At 41.2% G+C, this 22984-nt stretch overlaps 1 protein-coding gene, 1 long non-coding RNA gene and 3 other non-coding genes across 6 annotated transcripts; 1 reads left to right on the forward strand and 4 right to left on the reverse strand.

Annotated features, from left to right (window-relative positions):
* Nucleotides 1-344: 344 nt before the first annotated feature.
* Nucleotides 345-2410, reverse strand: LOC117766697. Its single transcript, XR_004614732.1, has 3 exons — nucleotides 2307-2410; nucleotides 1382-1425; nucleotides 345-705 (listed from the first exon to the last, which is right to left on the reverse strand). It is a non-coding gene; the product is annotated as an uncharacterized LOC117766697 (long non-coding RNA).
* LOC117767094 lies at nucleotides 532-621 on the reverse strand. Its single transcript, XR_004614855.1, has one exon. It is a non-coding gene; the product is annotated as a small nucleolar RNA SNORD88 (small nucleolar RNA).
* LOC117767093 lies at nucleotides 775-865 on the reverse strand. Its single transcript, XR_004614854.1, has one exon. It is a non-coding gene; the product is annotated as a small nucleolar RNA SNORD88 (small nucleolar RNA).
* LOC117767092 lies at nucleotides 1500-1590 on the reverse strand. The gene has a single exon (XR_004614853.1). It is a non-coding gene; the product is annotated as a small nucleolar RNA SNORD88 (small nucleolar RNA).
* A 1771-nt stretch (nucleotides 2411-4181) lies between the features above and the next one.
* Nucleotides 4182-22406, forward strand: si:ch211-51c14.1 (protein kinase C and casein kinase substrate in neurons protein 3). Of its 2 annotated transcripts, none has more exons than XM_034593625.1 (10): nucleotides 4182-4482; nucleotides 7609-7676; nucleotides 14922-15078; nucleotides 15264-15499; nucleotides 16871-17026; nucleotides 17896-18071; nucleotides 19440-19560; nucleotides 19686-19756; nucleotides 19890-19969; nucleotides 20408-22406. In XM_034593625.1, the coding sequence occupies exons 2-10, from the start codon at nucleotides 7617-7619 to the stop codon at nucleotides 20518-20520; spliced, it is 1170 nt and encodes a 389-aa protein (XP_034449516.1). In that variant the 5' UTR covers nucleotides 4182-4482; nucleotides 7609-7616; the 3' UTR covers nucleotides 20521-22406. The 2 variants fall into 2 exon arrangements, with proteins under 2 accessions (XP_034449516.1, XP_034449517.1); XM_034593626.1 differs by lacking the exon at nucleotides 4182-4482 and adding an exon at nucleotides 4669-4911.
* Nucleotides 22407-22984: the final 578 nt, after the last annotated feature.

A 22984-nucleotide genomic window follows, 5' to 3' on the forward strand; every position in this document is an offset into this window, starting at 1 on the left:
TCTTAACATATTCTGTATCCAGCAATTATAAAGTATTCAGTTAATATTACCAATTTATTTCCACGTCCTCATAACATGATGGTGGTTCCCAGCCACTTACTAATTTTTGGCACAAATATTGCATATTGTATTGACCCAATATACAGAATTCTTTAGGGTGTGACCAACCCTAAAAATTGGTAAAGTGTTTAAAGTTACTTTCTCAAACCTTGTGTTGATGACAGAGATTTGTCATTTAATTTACACCCAATAAACCCACTAAGTGGTTCACATTTCAATAATATACTGTTCCATACTCTAGTGTGATGTTTGTAGAAAAGTGCAGAAACTAAACATTCAAAATTCAAAGTTTTATTTGAAAGTCAGAGCAAAGACAAGATAATTCTTTAAAACTTATACACAAACGAAAAACAGACATTACAAAACAGGCAGATGATTGTCCGTGTCTGAGAGTCACTACCTGAAAAAGAGTAAAACAACCGTCACCAACAACTCAACAGCAACATCACAATCCTCAAATGTTTGAACCATCATCTGCTCAGATTCTGCCTTGTCAAGGGCAGCGTTGCACTTCTGTCACCATTGATTTTCAGAGCCCAGTGCTAAACATCACTTCAGACAAGCGTTGAGTGTCTGCTAGACACAGAGTTAAGACACGAACCTTATTCAAGTCCAGACGAGGAGCGATGTCACTGGTTTGAAGACCTGAAAAAGGACAAAACAAAGTGTTAATGTGTTGTAATAACTCTTAACGCTTGACCATAACTGGTTTAGTGTCTCCTCAGAAACTCTGGCTTGTCAGGGCCAAAGATGCACTTCATCTCCATTCAGAGTCAGAGCCCAGTGCAAGTCATCAGGGGAGAGAAACAGTTTAAATCCACATAGAATCAAACCCAATCAGCTTGAGGGAAAAAAGTATTCTACTGCTAGAAATCTTATCAAAACAATAAACTTCCCTTTCAGGTCACAAGAAGAGTGACGCCATCTTTCCCTCTGTATACTGATGTTGCACTTGAAGTAGAAAACTTGACACAGTATCGACATCCAATGAAGTTTTCTAACAGGACGTATTGATGCTTCGCTTTGGCACAAACGATAAATAAGTTCTTTAAATCTGTGTCGAGTGCAACATCCCTGATCCTAGAGTCACAATACTGGACTCATTTAAAAACGCTCTTAGTGTGAAATGTTAACTTGATTTTGGTTTGTGATCTACTGAAGTGTCAATGCACAGTTGTGACTTTGATTTAAGGGGTGCACCGCCCTCCAGTGGTCAAACTCCATTACAGCACCTTGGTTCAGCAGAATATTTCAAACTGTGGCTGCCTTCACAGTTTGCAGAGCTGAGAACACTTAGAAGAACACGAGGCTCCAGACTTACCTCTGTGGAATCAGGGCCAAACGGGACGTGGTGTTCGAAGGGACCTGAAAGGACAAAACAAATGACGTGTTACTTGATGTGTTGTCTTGAAAATAACTTCAGTAGTTGATAAAAGACTTGTCTCCTCAGAAACTCTGGCTTGTCAGGGCCAAAGATGCACGTTGTCTGCATTGAGACTCAGAGCCCAGTGCAAGTCATCAGGGGAGAGACACTTCAAATCCACGTACTGTTGGACATTACAGCTAAAGATCGATTGACTATTGAGCTCTTTACTTTCACTGATAACCTTAGTTAGTTTTGTTGATATGCATCATATTATGTATATACTTGAACATTACATTTGAGTCACTGGTTACATATTATAATATTGTCTTCTGTCCCTTAGCTTACAATGACTGTCTGTGGATCATCACTGTTAGCTAACATGCTAACAGCCAGGCTCAGCACGTGGGGACAGGCCCTGTCTTCCGGCTTCTAAGTGAAACAGCAGCTAATGTGAACTTGGACAAACTAATCAAAAGGTAACAACCAAACCCCATTGTGGAAATGTGTCGTTTTAAAGTCGCCATATTCCAAATGGAGACAACACGAGTTGTGTGGATGACCACGTGCTTTAAGTCGCAGCCCCACGTCGCTGTGTTAACTTCGGCAAACACCACAACGAACAGATCCACACGTAATGTGATATAATCCACTCATCTTCCACTTTAATATCAGGATATTTGATTGTGCTGGCGTCTACTCAGCATATTTCACTGTGACGTTTATTCTGGTGATAAAACATCAGCAGCAGAGATGAGTTGTTCACGCGCTGGACAGAAAGGCAGCAGATTCACTAGAATCACTTCTTACAACTCTACTCATTTAAATCTGTCTCATGATGAAGTTGAATCCGACATTAGCTAAATACATGATGTTAACTCACCATTCAAATCTCCAGTGTTCCCATCGAGGAAGACAGCGACCGACTGAGCTCTGCCGCGTCTTCTTCGTCTTTCCGCTATCAGCGGCTGGCAGCCTGTATATATTTACTGTATTATCGCCATCTAGTGGGTTGGAGTGGAATTTTATATCCTGTTTGCTTGACAAAAAATGTTTCATTCAATTTCCAATAGTTTCCAATGGAAAATTACTTATATTGTTGATAATGGCCAAAAGTATAGAATGTAAATATTTTGTCCAGGGGTTGTGGCTCAGGAGATGAGCTGTTGATCTGGGTAAAGCAGCCAAGGGCTCCACTAAAGCAAAATGCTTTATTATTATTAGCTTATTATCTGACCTTGTCTCGTGAATTAACCCTGCGTCAACCTATTGTTTTAAGACATAATTTGAAATCAAGAATTGATTATATGTGTTTTATTTTTTCAAGTTAATCAATATAGGGTTTAGTTTTAGTAGACGTCACAACAAAAAGCGATAATTAATAATCCATCATCATGAAGGAATTGTATCTTGAACCACGTGTTTTACAAAATCTTTGGCCTCTAATTTCTATTATTTTGCAATTTTGATATTAGTGAAATCATAATTAAACTGTTTCACTTTCAGAAGCAGATGGTTTGGTTCTTGTCTCTCCAAATTATTGGTGGCCTAAGATAAGCCTTTTCAAAAATAAACGTATAAAGCCTGGATTGATGTAATCTATTGTACGTAAATCTGTTGGTCCAATCTTATTTATAATTCACATCAAAATAAACAAGATACATGTGCTTGAATTCATTTGGTTAAACATTGGAACATTGACACTGATTTTAACTGTTCAGTTAATGATTCATTTATTAAAGCAACAACATTCCTTTGTGCTGAGAAAGATACACATTCATCAATAGATTTGAACAGAAGTAAACTTGTGCCAACCTCAGCGAAAACGTTTGTGGCACATTTATTCCAGAGTTATTTTTAACATCACGTAATATGGACCTTATTCCACTTGTTGACGTTTCCTGTCTCCTATAGCTATTATCATTTTTAATGACAGGCTCTCAAAGTGTTGTCATGATATCTGTCTGCCGTCCTTTAGGATCTGATTACAGGATCACTAACGTAGGATTATTGTTCCCTAAGAGCAGGCTGCAGTTGGGCGTAAGCAGTGCAACGTATAACAGCTGTTATGTGCATGGCATGTTGTGGCATGACAGAATTTCACAAGTTCAGCATAGCGTGGAGCGTTATGTCACAGAGAGCGGTATACAGTGAGTGAGTTGGAACAATTCCCTTCCTCGGGGGCCTCTGACTCTTCAAAGCAGTAACACACACACGCACACACACACACACACACACACACACACACACACACACACACACACACACACACACACACACACACACACACACACCGGACGTGTGCTCCAGCTGTGGAGGCAGGCCTAACAAACTATCCCGAGGGAATGTTGTGGGGAGGAAAAAGGGGGTTTGAAGACAAGCAACAGAGGGATGAAGTTTCCCTTATCTGGTCATGCTGCTTTGTGCATTTTGTAAAATAATAAAACATAATCGGCCAATTAACAATCACACAACCCCTAGGCAGACTCTGGTTGGGTGACTCACCTACACATGCACACACACACACACACACACACACACAATCACCCAAAAAAAGAAGAAAAAAAACAATATGGCCTGATTTATTAACACCACTCTGAGGGAGGTGAAGCGAGTGAATGAAAGTAAAGAATCGAGAGATGATCTCCGGCAAGTGGTGAAATACAAAGAACAAGAGAGTAAGTTTCATGCAGCTGTTGGAGAGAGATAGAGGAGGAGAAAGAAAGACAGAGAGACAGAGAGAGAGAGAGAGAGAGAGTAGGAGGGAGGGAGGGGGTGAGGGAGGAGAAGGGAGAGAGAGAGGGAAAAAAAAGAAGCCAACTCATCTGACACAAACAGCCAAAGAAAGGGGAAGAGCAGGAGCGGCAGTGTCCAGAACGAGTGGAAAAATCAAAGTTGGAGCGGGTGAAGGGCAAAAGAAGTGGAGTCAGGAGGGAGAGGAGCCTGAGAGTCTGCACACAGATTGGAGAGAAGAGGGAGAAAAGAAAGTTTTAACCGGCACAAACAAAGGAGGAAAAAAAGGGGGTTAAAGCAGAGAGGGCCCCAACATTCAGAGAGAGGTAAGGAACTCCTGCCAGAGCTGAACGACTGCATTTCAGAGAGATCTGATGGAGTGATTGAGCTCCTATTTCTGCTCCGTGTGTTCATCTGTTACTAAATATTTCCCCCGTGCCATATGTGTGTGTTGAGTTATGTGTGACAGATGAAACGGGGACAGGGGGAGGAGTGAGTGAGTGTGCCAGGGTGCGTTCAGAATACTGGGGTGAAAGAGTTTGGTTGGGTGGAAGCTCCAGATGGGCTCTTACAACCCTGGTGAGTTTTAGCTGGTTATTTTAACTGTCAATCTGGAAAGTCTGGACCCACGCAAAGCTACTGGATCACTGGGAGACTTTTGAAAGCTCGTGGGAACAAATTTCCTGTCTGACCCAGCAGGAGATCATAAAACGTCTGAAGGATCCATGGTGGAATCAGATCTGTGCTTGTAGGTGGTGAGTCATAAAGTATTCTCTCTGTTGTACTTATAGGAAAATGGAGTCGGATGCAAAGTTATACACTTTTTACCACTTACTGTCAACTTCTGTTGCTCAATGAGTAAGTTAGGAATATGGAGATCAACTGAGAGGACACAGCAACCGACCACAATCTGTTTGATTTATATCGTTTAAGACGTCAGACTTGACTGGCACATTTGAATTGAATATACAGATATGAAATCCTATTTGAAAGGCCCATGTGGCAAAGTGATTCTTAATGCAAAGAATGATTGTATGAAATCATATTTGAGAAGTGCACCAGTGGATCACAGCAAAGCTTTCACTGCACACACACACACACACACACACACACACACACACACACACACACACACACACACACACACACACACACACACACACACACACACACACACACACACACAGACAGACAGACAGACATAAGTAAAACTCATTAAACGTCAGAGAGCATGCAGTAAAACTTGCAGGAATGCACCACATTAATTGATATTAGCAGATCTCCCCCCAGCCCCCACACTGCTCTGAAAAGTCAGTCATATACCCGGAGGACAGCCACTCAGCGATGGGACAGGAAGTCCAGGTCAAGGGGTTAAAAGGAAGAGAGGGGGCGGTGATTCATTCTTTTTGTGACCTCCTGCGGATCCCAGGGTTGGGTAATTCTTCGAGGTTTCTCAGAGATACAACAGATGTAAGCTGAGGAAGACCCAGACAGGGAGAGAGACATGGCATTATGCTCTCAGTGGAGCATGTGATGCCCTGTGAACAGCAGGATGTGGAGGAAAATCATTGAATCTAATTGTGCTTCTAAGAGGAGTGTGAGGGGACATGGCTGCCGGGAGGGAGCACAGGGACGAAGGCTCCGTGTTCAGTGTGCGCATGTTTCGAGGGTGTGAAGACGCCAGCAGGCAAAACGCTGCTGTGCGCTTAAATATTAAACTGGTAAAGGTTCTTTTTCAGAAAGGGAACTGAATGAGCGTGAGCATGTAGAGGACATTTATTTTGAGTGAGACAGAACTTCAGGGCTTCAGTGTCCAAGTGAGCTTGTGTCTGCTTTGAGAGCATTTGAGGTCTGCAGGTGTTTTGATGCAATAATAAAAGAACAGACAGGGCGGTCAGCATTGGGAATTAAAGTGATATGTGTGTGTTGACCTGTAGCCCCTGTTTATTTTAGGATGGCTCATGTTTCCAAGCTGGAAACGCTGTGAGATGTTGTCATTGCTCCTGAGACGCTGCACGGCTCCGGATTCAAATTGACTTCCACCTTTGATGGATTTACAGAGCCTCCTGACACGTGTTACATCTGCTCTATATCACAGTACTGACAAGGGTGCACCGATCTCAGCTGACTTCATGCTTTCGTATAATACGCCCGCAAATAGATCAACATTAGAGCAGTGATTATAAACCACAGACTGTAAATAAAAATGGATGACACGTCTCGGCTTTCTTCTGTAGAGCACAACTGAGGCCAAAATATATTTGAGGTACCATTATGCTCTTTTGAGGTCAATTTTGACATCTGTGCAGTAGTGATCATGGCCTGGCCATTGCATTAAATAACTAATTCAAACAACAGAAAATCACAGAAAACATCTTTAAGAAAAAAATGTATTTGAAATGTACTGTGATTTTGGTGCATGTCTCATCCACGAACACGGAGGAGTCAGGGTTTACGATCTATACTACTCCCAGCCCCTAGGGTGCAATCCAGATGATTTGGCTTCACTTTTTGAGAACTGTCAGGGCGTCCATCATTCTACAGTCTATGTTACACAGCAGAGGTATTTGTACGTGGAAAGACTGATCAACAGCTCACTTATATATAAAGTCAGCTGTAACACTTGAACACAAGAGACTGTGAATAAGAGTCAAATAAGACTAAAAGTATAGTTTCAATAACGAGCCAAAAGTATTGAATACATTGTTGAAATAGTTTACTGAACAGAAGAGATGATAATAGATGATTGAAATGTTTAAAACGTACCTGAACATTCACTGTTCAAGCCTATTTAAAAACCACGTACCATCCACTTTCATACCCATTATTCTATGAGTTAGTCGATGAAGACAGGCCTGTGGGATATGTCTGACATATACTTCTTAATAGACGTGACATCTTCACTAAATCAATCACATTTTTACCTCCGCCAAAGGAGGTTATGTTTACTTCAGCATTTATTTGTTTGTTAGTCAGCAAAATTAGACGAACACACCTCGATGGATTACCATGAAGGTTGGTGAAAGGATGGTGTATGGCTTAGGGAAGAACAACGTTTTCGTATTCGACAATAATTCATGGATCTTGATGAGAAAAATCAGACAGGTTAAGGGGACTGATTTCAAGTGTGTGTATTTGGGTGCAGATCCAAATGTAAATCTGGATCTAGTGATTTTAAATGTGTTTTTGGCTAGGGGACGGTCAGGCCTTGGCGGATATATTCGTTCTACTGAGTGAGATTCTAGTTAGTTGTGGTTGAGTTCTGAATTTGAAGATTGTCCACAATGTTGGAGAGATAATCATGTGAGAATACAGACTGTTATCAGTGTAGTTCTTACACTTTCTAAAGGCCCAAAACCCTCATCACCTACGTGTGGAAGCCGGTAACAGAAAGGTCAGTGTGCAGATTAACAGGCAGAGTGAAACTAATCATTTATTGTTTACTCTCTCAGAAAACAGGATGTCGACGCTGCCATCAGACACCAACCCTGAAGATGCCAACAGTCACAGCTTCTGGATGGTAAGAATAATGTACTCTGCGTGTATGTGTGTGTGTCTATGTCTGAATTCTTTTGGGACGAGGATTTACACGAGATAGCATTTGCCTCCCTCCCTCTCTCCAGTCTCTGTGACCTTCCAGTCAAAACAGACGTGACAGTTTTGACGTTCAGGCTACGCTTCAGTCTAAACAAGGCCGTGTTTTCATTTTTAAAAGTGAACAGTGAACATTGTACACGGTGAACTGCCTTGCTTGGGTTGAGCTGCGCTCAGGGAAGGTTGTTATCGGCTCATTAGGTTTTTGATTGTCTGCTCTTGCTTGACAAAGATGTCTGGTAGGGGTCACGTCTCTGGGGATCTGGGACGTGTTTTCTCCATTTACAGTGCTCTCGGCAACTTCATTCATCTGCTACCATTGTATGGCTTGGTTTATTTGTATTACTGGTGTCCTCTGCTGGATAAGGGAAAGTATTCAGCTCCTGTCCAAAGACATTTTACATTTTTAAAACATTCCACATGTTTGGCAGATGGATTTGTTCAAAATGAATTAGTTGTACCATTTTAGAAAATACTCTTTGTTGATGAGCCTTTAATGGGAAGACTACACGTTGAACAATTCATTTCTTGAGTCCAGCGCTCTTTAAGCTGCTTTCAGACATGCACCAAAGTCTGGATATTTCCCTGAAAGGTTCTGGAGGGGCTGTTTGTGAGAACGCAGATGTCTGAGTGAGTTTCTCGGGAACTATTCCCCCCGACAAAATGTCCAGAAAACTTCAGAGGGAGGCAATACAGCAGGAAAATTGGAATGAAACTGGAAGAATACAAACATCTCAGGATGAAAAAGAAGAGCCATAAAGATGTCAGCTTGGAGTTCAGGACTGAAAGCAGCTTCAGTGAGCGTCAGAGGAGCTGTGTTGTTACCAGAGCCAGACTAGCTGTTTCTTCATTTGCAGTTTTGTGTGCTAAGCTAACAGGCGGCTTTCCCAAAACGTCGATCTGTCCCTTTAAAATAAATCTCAACCATTAAGTTGCATTACATGAATAAAAAAAAAAGACTGACATCTTTCTAAGCGACAAACCAGGACCACAATCACTCAGTGAATGCAATACTTTATTTACAGGATTCTATTAACGAAAAAGATGATGGGGATCTAGTCCATGGCTTTAACATAGATAGAATAAAGAGCAAAGATGTAAAGAAAAATAAATCAATATCCAATAAATTACGTAGTATCTAAAACAATCCATGTATGTATATCGCTTAATAAATGGCAAGCCCACGTCACACTGTATCATCTCATCGAGAACAATTCACACTGGCAGCAGCAGATAAAAAGATTCAGTTTCCTTTTTCACATGAATCTTATGTGACTTTTTTATTTTATTCCTTGTGACTGTCCTGTTTTAAATGTCCCCATTCAGCAGCATGTGACAGACATCATCCTGTTGGACTCCAACGCTTTGTGAGCCGCCGTGCGCTCCGTTTACGAGGCACAGCTCTGTTCAGCCACCGTGTTTGAAAGCTGAAAACACGTCCAACATTCAAAGTTGCTGACCGTCTAATTTGCCGTGTGCTGCAGCTTTAATATTGGCTTTGTCTCCCGTTGGCCTCGATGGGCCGCCCCACTTTCATCTCTCCCCTCCTGTAATTTTGGCAGCTTCCCGCTGTGCTGCGTGCGTTTCCAGGCCTTTTCCTGACTGTGTCATCCTGCCGCCACAATCAAGGGCTGTCTGTCATTATACTGTAAAGTTAAGCTCCTCTGTTTTGTGTTTGCAAAGTCAGACAAGAGGTGAGCAATCACAATGGATTCTGTAGAGTATACAAGTGGGCCATTCATTCTAATAGAAACATACACGTGGCTGTGACGCTTTAGACTCCATCGTCTATTTGTGGCCAATCGGCATCGTCACGCTCCTCCCTCGCTTGTGGACATGTTTTCATTTTATACAGTTATAGATATAAAACAAAATAGGATTGTGTTGTTAATCTGCAGCAGGTATTGTAGCTGTTTGACTGTACAGACTTAGTCTCTGTATTTTATTAATACAAACTCTTCTGTGAGGCGTTCTCTTGATCTGTTGTGGAGTGCTGTGCAGTGCCTCATAAAATGGACATGTTTCGTTAAAAGCTCTCAGGAGGGAAATTCATTTAAAACACATGACTTCAACTATACTGCTGCCACATGTCTTAAACTATCGCTAAGATACTATTCTTACTTTAGCCACATTAACCTACAAGTGCACGGAGAAGAAACAGCAGTTCTTTTACTGTAACTTCAACTGTCTCACAACAGGATAAGACACATACAACTTCCTTGACTATCTGCTGCCGCAACAACTGAAATTTCTGTGGCGTGGGATCAATAAAGTTGATCTTATCTTATCTTTCCTATCTTATCTTATCTTAACATTGTGCATCAGTGACATCATCGGCTGACTAATCCTGAGATGTAAACAGTTTAATGGCACGAGAGACAGAAGAAGCGACCCTCTGCTTGTGGTTCTCGGCACGTTTTGTGTGCACTGACACGCTTTATAGTCAGTAATACTTGTGAAATGGGATTTTTCAGCTGAGGGCCGTGGCCTCATTTCTTTTGACACTGCATTTGGTTGCTTGGACAGATCCTCTACTAGCGGATTTGCATCTGCCTCAGAGATTGGCCGAGTGAGTCTTTGCAGCGTTGCTTCTGGCCACAGAATGGATTCCTCAGCTGTTTCTGTTTAACTCTCAGACGAGTGAGGGGATTCAGAGAAAACCACAACAGAGGCAGAAAGAAATAATGAAAGAAAGGAAAGAGAGGAGGAGAGAGGGAGAAACATGGGGGGGGCAGCACTGATGAGAAGTACCCCCAGTAGAGTCTGATTAAGGCTAAAGGAAACCAAAGTGTTGTGAATTTGAGTAACCTGGGACATTGTGGGACACCTAAACTCCAGTCTGTTTATTTCCTGTTCTAGCAATATCTAGTCAACAGGACTTTTACAATAGGTTAGCATGGGCATCATGTGACTGAGATCACAATCACATTCTGACAAGATTAATGTTAATGATATGAATGTGTCATAAATAAGACAATGTTCCTCATTGTTATTTGTTTGTGATGTATTCAAGCAACAACATATGCATTGAGTTGTTGAAAATGTGTTTTAGGTTTAAGTTCTTTAACATCTTTAAGTTGTCCCACTTTATCATCTATGATTGATAATGTGGGACAGCCAGCTTTGGGTAATCTGGGAAAGTCATTTGAGTTCATTAAATGGGGAAAATATGCATTTAGGGACTGAAGTAAAAAACTAAAAGATGAACTACAGAGATTAATGTCTGCAGTTGTCAGACAGGAGTTAAATACAGTCTCTCCCTGTCTGTTTAAACTGAGAACTAGCACATAATCAGTTTGCTCTCTGGGATGTTGAATTTTAATAGATTTAATAAAATGTGGTACACCTTTAAAAGAACGTTTTAAATTAATATTATTTTATTTATGTATGTCAATATGAATTAATGAGATTTATATGAATAATATACATTTTCTTATTCAGCTTTCTGTCCTTTTTTTCATAATGCTTTTCTTTTTTTAAATTGTTAATATTGAGCTTGACATTCATTAAGAAAGGGGATTTAGTTTTTTTTTTTTTTAAAGCCCAACACAAGTGTCCCAGATTACAAAGTGACCTGTCCCAGATGATCAAATTCAGGCAGAATGTTCTCTTTTGGCACAAAAAACACTATTAGCTGTGCCATGTCTCCTCTGAGTATGATATCTCCATTCTTTCTTCTGTTGTGGTTAGAAAACACCCTAAGGATTACAGAAGGGTATTATATGTTGATCTAATGTGTAAAACAGATATCGGAATAAGTCACAGACGTCAAAGTTGCAAAAAATGTACCTGAATTCACATTGAGTTCTCTAACTGCTGTCTTTGAAAGCTGTAAATCATTTTAACAATTTGGGGGTTGTTTTTGTACATCATCTATTTTTAACCACCTTAAAATATGTGACACTTATGTGTGTGTGGTGTGGAAAACAATATATGTCCTTAAAAGGGTGAAAACAAAGGAACAGAGAAAATGATTCATATGGCATATATGTTTGTCATATACCTTAAACAATGCTTAAAAACATAAAATAGGTGAATGTACAAAACTTGAAAAGTAAGAAAAGAACAAGGGAATTATGCATACGATTATATTCTGTGGCAGAAAACATGCAAATGTGTTTGATAATGGCTGCTAGCAACACCAACTTGTTTCAACATATAAAGCCGTGACTGACTGACTGACCTTTCCAATGCACTTACATTTAATGAAGCACTAATTAAGAGAACAGGATCGAAGAGTTTTCAATTAGAGGTAAAATACGAAGATTCAGGTCGTTGGTAGAACAGTCTGACAAACAGAGAGTCATTGTGGAGAACTGCACATGAGACTGAGCAGTTGTTGCTACTCTGGGGAATGAAACTTTATCTTGCAGAGAATCTGGCAAAGAAAAAAAAAAGTTAAGTAAAAGCATTGTAGCGTCCAAAATCCAAAGGCATCCAGAAACCAGGGGAAAGCTGTGCACTGGGGACTGTGAGATGTATTAAGCTCAAATGAAAAGCATGCAGACAGTCATAGCATCAGCGATAATGCATATTTATACTCATAATGGATGCTGGTGCGGTTGTAACAAATAACATTAAGGATGGCATTTAGCTGTAAGAGTAAACCAGTGTCAGTGAGCCAGCGTGCAACAACACCAGAAACTGGAGCTCCATGGCTGATGTGTTTGACAAGTGAAATGTCAGCCATGAGAAAGTCCTGCCCTATTTTGTAATTTTATGGTGTTTACAATAAGTGCATTGCCTCCGATGATTTAACGCAGCATGACAACATACATCGAGTCCAGATACTTTGGAGCAGCTGTCTAAACGTGTCACCGACAAACCGACGTGAGTCTGACAGAAAGTGAATAAGAGAGTAGGAGTGAGAGCTGAGTAGGAGCTGATGGCGGCTGCCAGGAAAATTGCAGAGAGATTTCCAGATTCCACATCCACAAACAACACACTTGCTTCAGATATGCTATTACACTCAAGGCCGTTGCCTCTGCTGCCCTCTCGTCCTCCTGCATGCGTCTGGCCTCGTTTTATGGCCAGGCCTCGTCCTCGTGTCCGCCGACCACACCCCACACTGCTGCAGGCATCAGCGTTTACCACAGGGAGCTCAACGCCAGTAGAGTGTCACTTGTGGCATGACGGGGTTGACCTTAAGGCGGCTGCGCCACTGTCACAGCTGTGAAAGGAGATGAGGGCTGGAACTGAGCATAGAATGTGATACAGACCTGCAGTCACTGCATGCGCTGTCCTTATAGTTGTCACAGTATCCTAATAATAGATATTCATATGATATTCACTGTCAAAAACCCATTTGGCATTTGTTGTTTCAGTTCAGGGTTTCGTGCGCGCTTGTTAACGGGGCACATGGAGCAGGGCATTTGTTAAAGGAATAAGTCAACATTTTGGGGGATACACATCTTCACTACCTCAATGGTAAATATGTAGTTCATAGTCCAACTGCTTTCCACACTATACAGTTAGAAAGGTTTATTAGTAGTATTAGTATTTCCACTGCGTATTCTGCGAGAGGATGTTGGCACAGTGGAGGATTACAAGTACTTGGGCGTCCAGATCGACTGACGGACTGAAGTGGAAAACCCAAACTGTTTACAAGACGGGATGAGCAGACTCTATTTCCTGAGGACGCTGAGATCTTTCAACGTGTGCAGCAAGATGTTGGAAATCTGCTATCAGTCGGTTGTAGCCAGTGTACTGTACTTTGCTGTGGTCTGTCGGGGGAGCAGCATTGGAGCCGGTGACACCAACAGACTTAACAAACTCATTAAGAAGTTCTGGCTCCGTCATTGGCTCTTTTGAAGTGGTGGTGGAGAGGAGGGCTTTGAACCGACTGTAATCAATCATTGACAATCACGAGCTCCCTCTCCACCACCTAGTGGACAGACAGCGGTGCCGCAAGGACAGATACAGGAAATCTTTCCTGCCCACAGCAATAGGACTGTACAGCTTCACCTCCGTCAAAAGCAGAACCTTCTAAACCATGAGCCCTATAGTTTCTGTCCACACCAGAACTCTCGGATTCTCCTGCAATAACTGTGAATTTATTTAATCGCACATATTATATTCATATCCATTTTTACTGCACATGTTATAGTCATATTTATTTATTTTAGTCACGTTCAAACAACTACTGCAATTTTGCACACTTGTCTCTTTTGTCGTATTTTGCCTTTTGTTCTTTGCTCTATGTGAAATTGCCCTTGACATGCTGCTGTGATACAATCATTTCCCAAATTAGGATCAATAAAGTACATCTATCTATCTATTAGTTGCAGTCACGTATTTTCAGTGGCACTTGGTACAATGCTTTTTATTTATTTTAATTTTTAATAAATAAAGTTATGTTCCTGGAATGAGCAGGAGGGCTGAACATAGACAAGTGGTGGTTGTACTGTTGCGTTGTGACCTTGAAAAAGTAGGGAGAATTTCAGTTTTGGCAGGACATAGTACATTACTGTAGCATGTTGTTATTGTTCGGACCCATTGTTGTTTACATGGAAGGAGCCTCTGTTTGGTTATAGCAGCTTGTGATTCCATCAGTCTGTGCGCAGGGATACGGCAGAGTAATGTGATTGTTGGTGTGTGAGTATTGATGCTGTTAGTCCCAGCTGCTTCCAGAGAAAACTTTTTTTTAAATATATGCTGCACTGGGGATAATAAAGTTATTTGAAACAGAAGACAGAGTCCTGTCTGCTTTAAGAGTTCAATATATGCACCCAATGTCAGCTTGGCTCCAGCTCCCCCTTGACCCTCAAAGGATAAACGGTACAGATAACGGTTTCACAGAAACAGCAGTAAAATGAATGATAACCGTATAAGAAGAAGTAGTATCACAAAGAAAAGCTGTGCTGGTTCATGTTCAGTTTCAATTTCTACATTAGTTGTCTAATTTTATTTATGGTCCACATGCTGTTTCCACTCTGCCAGGAATTAACTGTGAGCAGATGTACCATTTTGTATTGGCTGTCTTTGCACTGGTAAAACTAAAAAGAAGTAAAAACTTATTGTATATGTAAGATATTGCCCACTTTCTGCTTTTTCAATACAAAAAACAAATGTTTATTGTGTATTAGATCGAGGGTTCAAAGCACAAAGTCCACTCAGCCTCTGTTTATCTGGTGTGAACAGTAGGTCTTCCTCTCTCTCTGTGTCCTGGCAGCCTGGGAACTATCAGCGCACTGTGAAGCGAACAGAAGATGCGTTCCAGGCCTGTAATGACATCGTGGTGTGTTTCCAAGAGAGAGCTCGGGTGGAGAGACAGTACGCCCAGCAGCTCAGTGAATGGAGCAACAAGTGGAAGCCAGTAGTGGACGCCAGTAAGTACAGTCACTGCCACACCAGCTAATTTCATCTGATAAACATGTAAATGATGAGAGATGATGAGATGATGTTGTGCAACCTATTATTTGATTTGCATCTAAGTTTGAAGCTGCTCATCAGAATTATGAAGAAAACTAAATAAATGTGTTTTCCCGTGGCCCTCCTCCTCCTCCTCCCTCAGGTCCTCTATATGGATCCCTTATGAAGGCCTGGCAGTGTTTCTTGTCCTCCGCTGACCGGCTAGCCTCCCTACATGCCTCCATCTGTCGCTCCCTGGTGTCAGAGGACGGAGACCAGGTCCGGACCTGGCAGAAGGACACCTTCCACAAGAAGTTATTCGGAGGCTTCAAGGAGTCTCAGGACACTGATACAGGATTTGCACGTGCTCAGAAGCCGTGGGCCAAACGACTCAAAAAGGTCAGCCTCTAGTTTTCTACTCGGAAGCATCTCCTTCAAATGATGGTTTCTTGTTTTGCACTGAGGATTAAACCGGATACAATCAAGATGCCTCAAGAGTTTCTCTTGTGCATTCAAAAGCAAAAAGCCACTTGAATCTGTGCTTCACTTTGATTCTAGAGCAGCGAAGGACAAGAGGACATCCGTCAAAGCAGAATTACATATCTGCATCAAAAACATAGACAAGCACTTTAGGAAATCAATACTCGAAGCAACTACTAACAGTGACTTTGAAATCACAAACGGCTACTCATCAAGTAATGGCCTCTATTCGAGGTCTATATTGAGACCACAGGGACTTAATTCATCACTATTTAGGAAGGAGTTTATTCCTGATATCAGTAAGATGCTTTTCAAAGGCAGCTGCATCTCAATTTTTCCAAATTCAATTTAGGTTGAAGTGCTTCGGAGTGGAGGGGTATCGGGGGCCGAGCAATCAAGGAAAAACATGAGCACAGGATTAGTTTTCAAGAGATTTTATTTATTTCAACAACAACAACCTAAAAATATAAAAATACGAAGGAATAAAAGGCATTAAAAAAGGTCAACCAAACAGAACTCTACTACTAAAATACTGCTACCCAAGCAGTACGTTAACACAGAGGCAGAGATTTAAACTGGCTGACCTAACCATTTGGAAATGATAGGGGGAAACAAAATAGACAACAACTGAAACTTCAGACAAAGAAACCCCATTTCCCCCCATGTTGATGCAGCACTTGGTCTGGTCCATTTACTGGACCTCTATTTAACCAGGCTCCACCCTTAACCAAATCTTTTAGCCAAACCAGGAAGGAGGAGTTAGGGCCTTGTCACACATATGCAAGTATGGAGCAACTATCGCAGGTCTAAGTTAACCACGCGAAGCCACGCGGAAAATTGCCTTAGGGTTCGCTGCAGCAATGCTAGAATGTGTGACGGGGCCCTGATGCAGCAGACAAGGTAACACAAAGACAGAGAAAAATATATTAATACAACTATTAAGGAAAACCAGTGTAAACTAAATGTGCATCTAAATTAGGAGATGTTAGCAAATGTTGCAATAAACAAGATAAAAAACAATAAAAAGACTGGTTGTGTTTATTAACTAATGTGAGTGCAGAGAAAATAACAACCTGTGATGATGTGTGAGTGTGAAACTCAAATTGAATCCATGTAACGAGTTTATTTTACCTTTGATTTTGATTGTGTGGCTGTGGAAACGGTCATCACAAGGGTGAAGCTGATGGTGTCATGTAAAGTGCTTCCTTTGCAAACTGCTTGTCCAGAATCGCGCCTATTATAGCCATCACTGTGTACATTTACAAGATGCATGCTTTGGTTGGTCCACAGCTGGATAAAGCCAGGAGGGCGTACCACAAGGTGAGCCGTAAGGAGCAGATAGCCAGAGAGCGGGAGACACACGCTCAGGGGAACCCGGATGTGGCCATCGACAAACAGAAGAAGATCCAGGAGGAGAGAGAGTTGGCTCAGCAGGACGCTGATAAGGTACGAAATGCACTTGTTTTATCTTTCAGATATCGTTTAGCTTTTTGACTGAAAGCATGGATTGGTTCAAATCTGTTTCACTGGCCTCACTGGAAATTGTCTGATTGGGGAGTAGTGTGATGAAGCTTTGTTATTGTGTGTGGGTGTGGGTGTGGGTGTGTGTGGGCTTGAATATGTATCCTGTGCAAATACTTTTCCTCTGTTGTTGGCGCCAATACAACCCACAGAACAACAACAACACTAACTAGCACACATCTGTAAACCATGCAGGTTTCAACAATACTGTGAAAATTGGCTTCTGAGTGTCGTAAGATGAAAAGTAGTTAAAGTCTTTGTTCTTGAATTAAGTGCAGTGGAAGGAAATTGTAGTTTTTGTGTTGAATATGTAATTCATGTCTGAATGAGGAGAAGAGAACGTGGGACACCACACTGAGAACTACATCAAAATAAGAACAATAAAAACTGTGTGAAAAATGTTTCGTTTTATTTTTGTTCTAGCTATGACATATACTTATATTATTGTGTCCCCCTCTGCTGTCTAATGCTGTTCTACAATGAAGTCTAGTTAAGGATGTCTACAATGCAAAAAAACCAAATGCTGCATGGCCTCAAAAGATGAGCAGTATAGATAATTTTAGGCTCCAAAAAACAAACCTTATTTTTATAAAGGTAGGGGCTGTATTGCACTGGTGTACCTAATAAAGTGGCCACTGAGTCTAAAGATTTTGAACCTTTGTCATTCTAGTCTCATTTGAACCCTCAGAGTTGGGGTTCGGGATCTACCGGAAACCTTTAATATGTTTGTGAGTATTAATGTCAGCGTATATGAGTAGTGAGTCAAAATATGACTGCGTTCATGTTGTTTACAGGTTCGCGTACGCTACGAGAAAGTCCTGGAGGAGGTGAACCGCTACGCCCCCCGCTACATGGAGGAGATGGAATCCGTCTTCGACCAGTCGCAGGACGAGGAGCGGAAGAGGATCGTCTTCCTCAAACAGGCCTTCCTCTCCATCAACAAACATCTGGATATCACCACCAATGAGAGGTGAGCCACGGTCACAGTCTGCTGATGAGATGATGATCAATGTGTCTGCTTAAACAGGTAGAACAGATTTTCTTTTTTTTTTTATTTGTGGTATCCTTGGCTGTGTATTTAAGGCCAAGTGGGTTAAAAAATCAATAAATTCACTTAATTTTGCCTTAATTAAAAGCTGTTCCACTACAGATTAGCACATGAGTGTGTCTCACTGACTCACTTCTGCTCTAATAAAGAAAACCAAAGCCAAGACAACAACCTAATTATTTTATATAATCTGCAGGAAACACTGGGGGGGATGTTTGGTGGATGAGCGACATTATATACTCATACTCACATTATATTAATCTGCTTAATTTTTAGGTAACACTCAATATACATTCAAAAAGCTCTGGATGGCAGCAATTGGATAAGCTTTTATTACACTGTTCAGAGAAACCGTTAGTTAGGATGAAGACCATTAAATCAAGCTTCACATTACATGAACAACATTCCTGCTCATTGTGTTATTATATTATGCCCACTGTGATGCATTGTAACCCTTTTGGTCAGGCTTTTAACTGAATTGTATGTATTTCATTTATTTCTCTGTCTCTACATCTGACACTGTTTTACCCATAAATCCTTTATTTATTCAATTAGTTGCTGATTTACTTAATATTTCACCTACTCTTTTGGCATTTTAGTATTTTTTTGTATTATTTGGAGGTTTCTTACTAGCAAATGAGCTTTGTTTCAATCTCTTTATAGTTTGTTTTTTTTGCCTCTGTGCTGGTGACAGTTAGTGGCCGGAAGCATTATGTTTATCATATACTTGGATATATGGACTCAAGGATGACCTGATTAGAATTTGGTTGTCAAAGGCCACTGTGCCTCGAGAGAATTTTCTTCAAATTTGGCACAAATGTTCACTCTGACTCATGGTTATAACTGTTTAGATTTTGGATGTCAAAGGTCAGTGGCTTCACAAATCATGGGTTTGGCCTTGTGAACATATCTCAAGTCTGCCTTTAGGGAATTTCTTCATATTTTGACCAGTTGTCACTTGGACTCAAAGATTAACTGGTTAGTTCTCAGGGACCAAAGGTCCCAGTGACCTCATGAGTCTGCACACAAAATGTCCGTAGACTGAAACTGCACTGGTCAGTGGAGGCATACAACTGTGCAGGGTGGGGATTCCACTTCACTGTTGCAAAGTGTTTGCTCTCTGTGGAAACTGTTGGTTTTTTTTCTGTCATTGTAAGGTCTCCACTTTACTATGTAAGGTGCCTTGAGAGGATGTATGTTTTGCTACACAAATACTTGAATTGCATTAAGAGTGACATTCATTCCTAAATGATGATTAAAATCTCAGTTTGAGTTCTCTTATGCGTTTAGTGTGAGAGCCGTGTACAACGAGCTCCACAACACACTGATGGCCATCGATGAGCAAGAGGACCTTCGCTGGTGGAAAAACACCTACGGGCCTGGCATGCCCACCGACTGGCCTCACTTCCAGGTTCTTATTGTTTGTTTTTCCTTTTTCTTTAACTCAAGTTTATGTGATGCTTCATCCTTAACTGTATGTTTATTCACGTGCAGTTAAACATGAGTCATTTTTTTTTTTATTTCCATGACTTTCAGGAATGGACACCTGCAAAGAAAGCCAAGAAGGGGAAGAAAGATGTAGAAAAGAAAGGAACAATAGAAAAGAGGTGAGACTGTAGAATTAACCCAAAGCAAGTTGTTATGCGGAGGTCAGTGTTGTGATGCAGTGTAGTTGTGTTTTTTTTTGTTGATAAAACGTTTGTCTGATCTTTTTGTCTTTGTCACTTTTATTTCCTCCAGTGTGATGATTGGAGGAGTGAGAGTCCGAGCTCTGTATGATTATGTTGGACAGGAGACGGATGAGCTGTCCTTTAAAGCAGGTAAACACAACTTCATCACTACTGTGTATCCCAAGGACCTGACACAGTATGGAGCAGCACTGTGTACATTGGATGAAATTACTGTCATTTAGAATTCACTTTATTCACAATTGTGTAATTATTGTCTGTTTCCTAAGCTTGATTAGTTGACTAGTAAAGTTTAACCTGCAACGCTTTAGTTTTTGTCACTGATCACGTTTACATAATCACCACTATTCTGATTAACACGTTAATGTTGCATTAATAATAATCAGGTCAATAGTCAGATTATTGGTGTCCATGAAAACGTAGTCATTGATAATGGATTGAATATCTTTCAGTTCTTGACTGCTGCTCTGGTAAAATTCACATTTTGGAGACTGGTACATTTTATTGTAGTCATTTTTGTTGCAACCTTGATTATTATAAGAGGATTAAAAGGTCTGTTTCTCGCTGCAGGTGAGGAGTTTTTGAAGATCGAGGATGAGGACGATCAGGGCTGGTGTCGGGGGATGAAGGACGACGGGGGGGAGGGGCTTTACCCCGCCAACTACGTGGAGGTGGTGGTGTAGCTCTGGCGTGTCGTCTGAGAATGAAAGGTCCTGTTGGGTCACGTGCTTCATGTCACTGTGGTAGTCGCAGCCTGGTTAAAGAACAACACTGAGCAGCTGTTAGCCAAAGATGTGGTCTGTGACGACAGGGTGGTGGATAGTTTAGCATGTCGAGGTTTTTAAAGTGTAATCTCTTGAAGGATTTTGACAAATATTTTAATATATACAGTGTGCATACACCCCTTGTATTGAAGCCATATGATAAGCGATGCTTTAATGTAGAAAAAGATAAATATGCTGGAGTCCAAAGGTACTTTATATATATCTAAAATATCTGGTGCTGAAACTGCATTACAGGAGTGCTATTGTCTTTGAGCTGTTACATTTGCTTGCACCTCAACACATTGCTATTAAGGGCTCACAAAGCCTCACGACATATGAAGAACGTGGTGCTAATACTGTGATTTTATAATGAATCGGAAGCAGCTGTACGAGTGGAGTCAGTCAGCTGTGACACCTGCGTTTCTGTGTTTTTAAAGGAACAGGCTGAAATGTTGAGGAAGGTGGTTGTTTGTTGTTTCGCCCTAAGTCGAGCCATGTTCAGACATGAACTCTGGAGGATTTCCGCACAATTGGATCTGGACTTTATTCAGTTTTTCTTTCACATATGAAAGACCCAGCTGGAGATTGTCCATTTCGGGGCGGTGCAGCAGGCAGAGGCAGGATGTAACGTATTAATTCCACTGCGGAGATCACGTGTGTTTGTTTACATCAACACCAGCGTCGGCTCTTTTCACCAAAGGTTTCTTCACATCTTGGTCTCTGTCTTATACGTCCGTGGCACCACTTTTTAATCCTCAGATAGACTATTTGTTTTGCTTTTTTTCCATGTTTGCGTCGGCCTCTCGTTAGAAACGTCATCACGCTCACTTGCGGTGAATCCTCCTGAGGATCCTCTGCTGTGTTCTCACATTGGCTCATTCAGGCATTTTGCAGAATTCTTCCTCAGGGGGGCTGGCTGGAGAAACTCTGGAGAAAGTCCAGATTCTCTTACTTGGACATTTGCATTCTCACGTACAGCCCTCCGGAGACTGTCAGATTCTCTGTAGTTCAGGCATGTCTGAAAGCAGCTGTAGATATAAAAGGATGTCCATTTCATCCCAAGTACAGAGAATAACTGCAGCCTTGGGTAACGGCATCACCACATTCCAGGAACTCTCTTTCTTAGTTTATAGTTTGTTATAATCAATATTTTACTCATGTTATATTACTTTAACAATTTGTCAGTGAATACTTTTATGTGGAAGGGGTGAAAGCCCGATCCTTGTTGCAAACCCAAAGAATTATCACCCAACGCTGCAGCTCCTTTCAGCTCTGTGGAGCTTTATTGGATGATTTGGTTTCCTGCCTTGGGGCTATTGTTTTGGTTCACTCCCACTGCTCTCATGACCTCGATTTCATCTGCAGCAAGCAGCCGATTTCATCAAGAAAGCTATAAAAATGCCCCAGTACACTATATTCTCAGGAACAAAAAGCAGTCTGGCACAGTAAGAAACTACCTGGTGAACAAAAAAGGAGCATTTAGCAGCTTGAGAGCCGAGACGTTTCCCCAGAGAGTGCAGAGCAAAAACAGGATTTAAAGAAATAAATAAACTTACAATTATCAGAGATCCAGGAACATAACTCCAAATAGGCTCCATGTCTGTTGGAGGTGTGAACATACATTGGCCCCTCAGGACAAAAAGCAAAAACAAAAATATAAAGGAAATATGCTTCAAATTAAAACCATAAATAAAGATGAACTATGTGACAGCTCCCAGAAGGGACAGCCTCTCAATCACACCCTGGTGGCTGGCTGCAGTATAGGTCATTAATCCCGCCTCCATGTTAATGGATGGATGAAGGACGGACCAAAAAGTGGAAGGAAGTGGAGAGACGTTGTCCAGCTTTATATACAGTCTCATCAACCCCCCCCTCCCCCCCAAAAAACCACACATAAATTGGAACTAAAAAGGAAAAGATTTTTAGACCAATTGCTCTAAACATTTTGTTAAAGTAATCTCTGGCCAGGATATTTCCAGAGGAAACTGGTCACTCTTCTTCAGCAGACGCCAAACAATTCTATTTCTGAGCATGTCAGACTGTTCCTTTTAAGATGCATTAAGGGGAACAAATAGTTCTCCTGTCTGTGTGTAATATCTAATCATACGTTGCTTTACCAAAAATAAAATTCAGGGTTTGCCTTGCCCTTGTCCTTATAGCCTTCTTCTGTATCCTTGTATGTGCTGTGCCTATCTGTCATGTATATTCCCCAAGAACACTTTCTTTTTGCAAACTGTCTTGTTTTGGAAATAAAATTTTCAACTGTTACACAAGCAGAAGTGTTTTTGAACCTGTGGTAGAAAGAATGAAATCGTGTGCGTTTGTTTGAATGAGACAAAGGGGGAGTTGTTGAATCACCATGCCATCATCGTCTGTCCCGTCC

The sequence above is a fragment of the Hippoglossus hippoglossus genome, chromosome 8 (genome assembly GCF_009819705.1).
Source record: "Hippoglossus hippoglossus isolate fHipHip1 chromosome 8, fHipHip1.pri, whole genome shotgun sequence".
Lineage (NCBI taxonomy): Eukaryota > Metazoa > Chordata > Actinopteri > Pleuronectiformes > Pleuronectidae > Hippoglossus > Hippoglossus hippoglossus.

Excerpts from the sequence above, each read along its gene's own strand:
- si:ch211-51c14.1 (XM_034593625.1), top strand. The coding sequence starts at position 7,617 with ATGTCGACGCTGCCATCAGACACCAACCCTGAAGATGCCAACAGTCAC. Across the intron at positions 15,079-15,263 it reads GAAGCCAGTAGTGGACGCCA|GTCCTCTATATGGATCCCTT; the intron begins GTAAGTACAGTC and ends CTCCTCCCTCAG. Across the intron at positions 17,027-17,895 it reads CTCAGCAGGACGCTGATAAG|GTTCGCGTACGCTACGAGAA; the intron begins GTACGAAATGCA and ends TGTTGTTTACAG.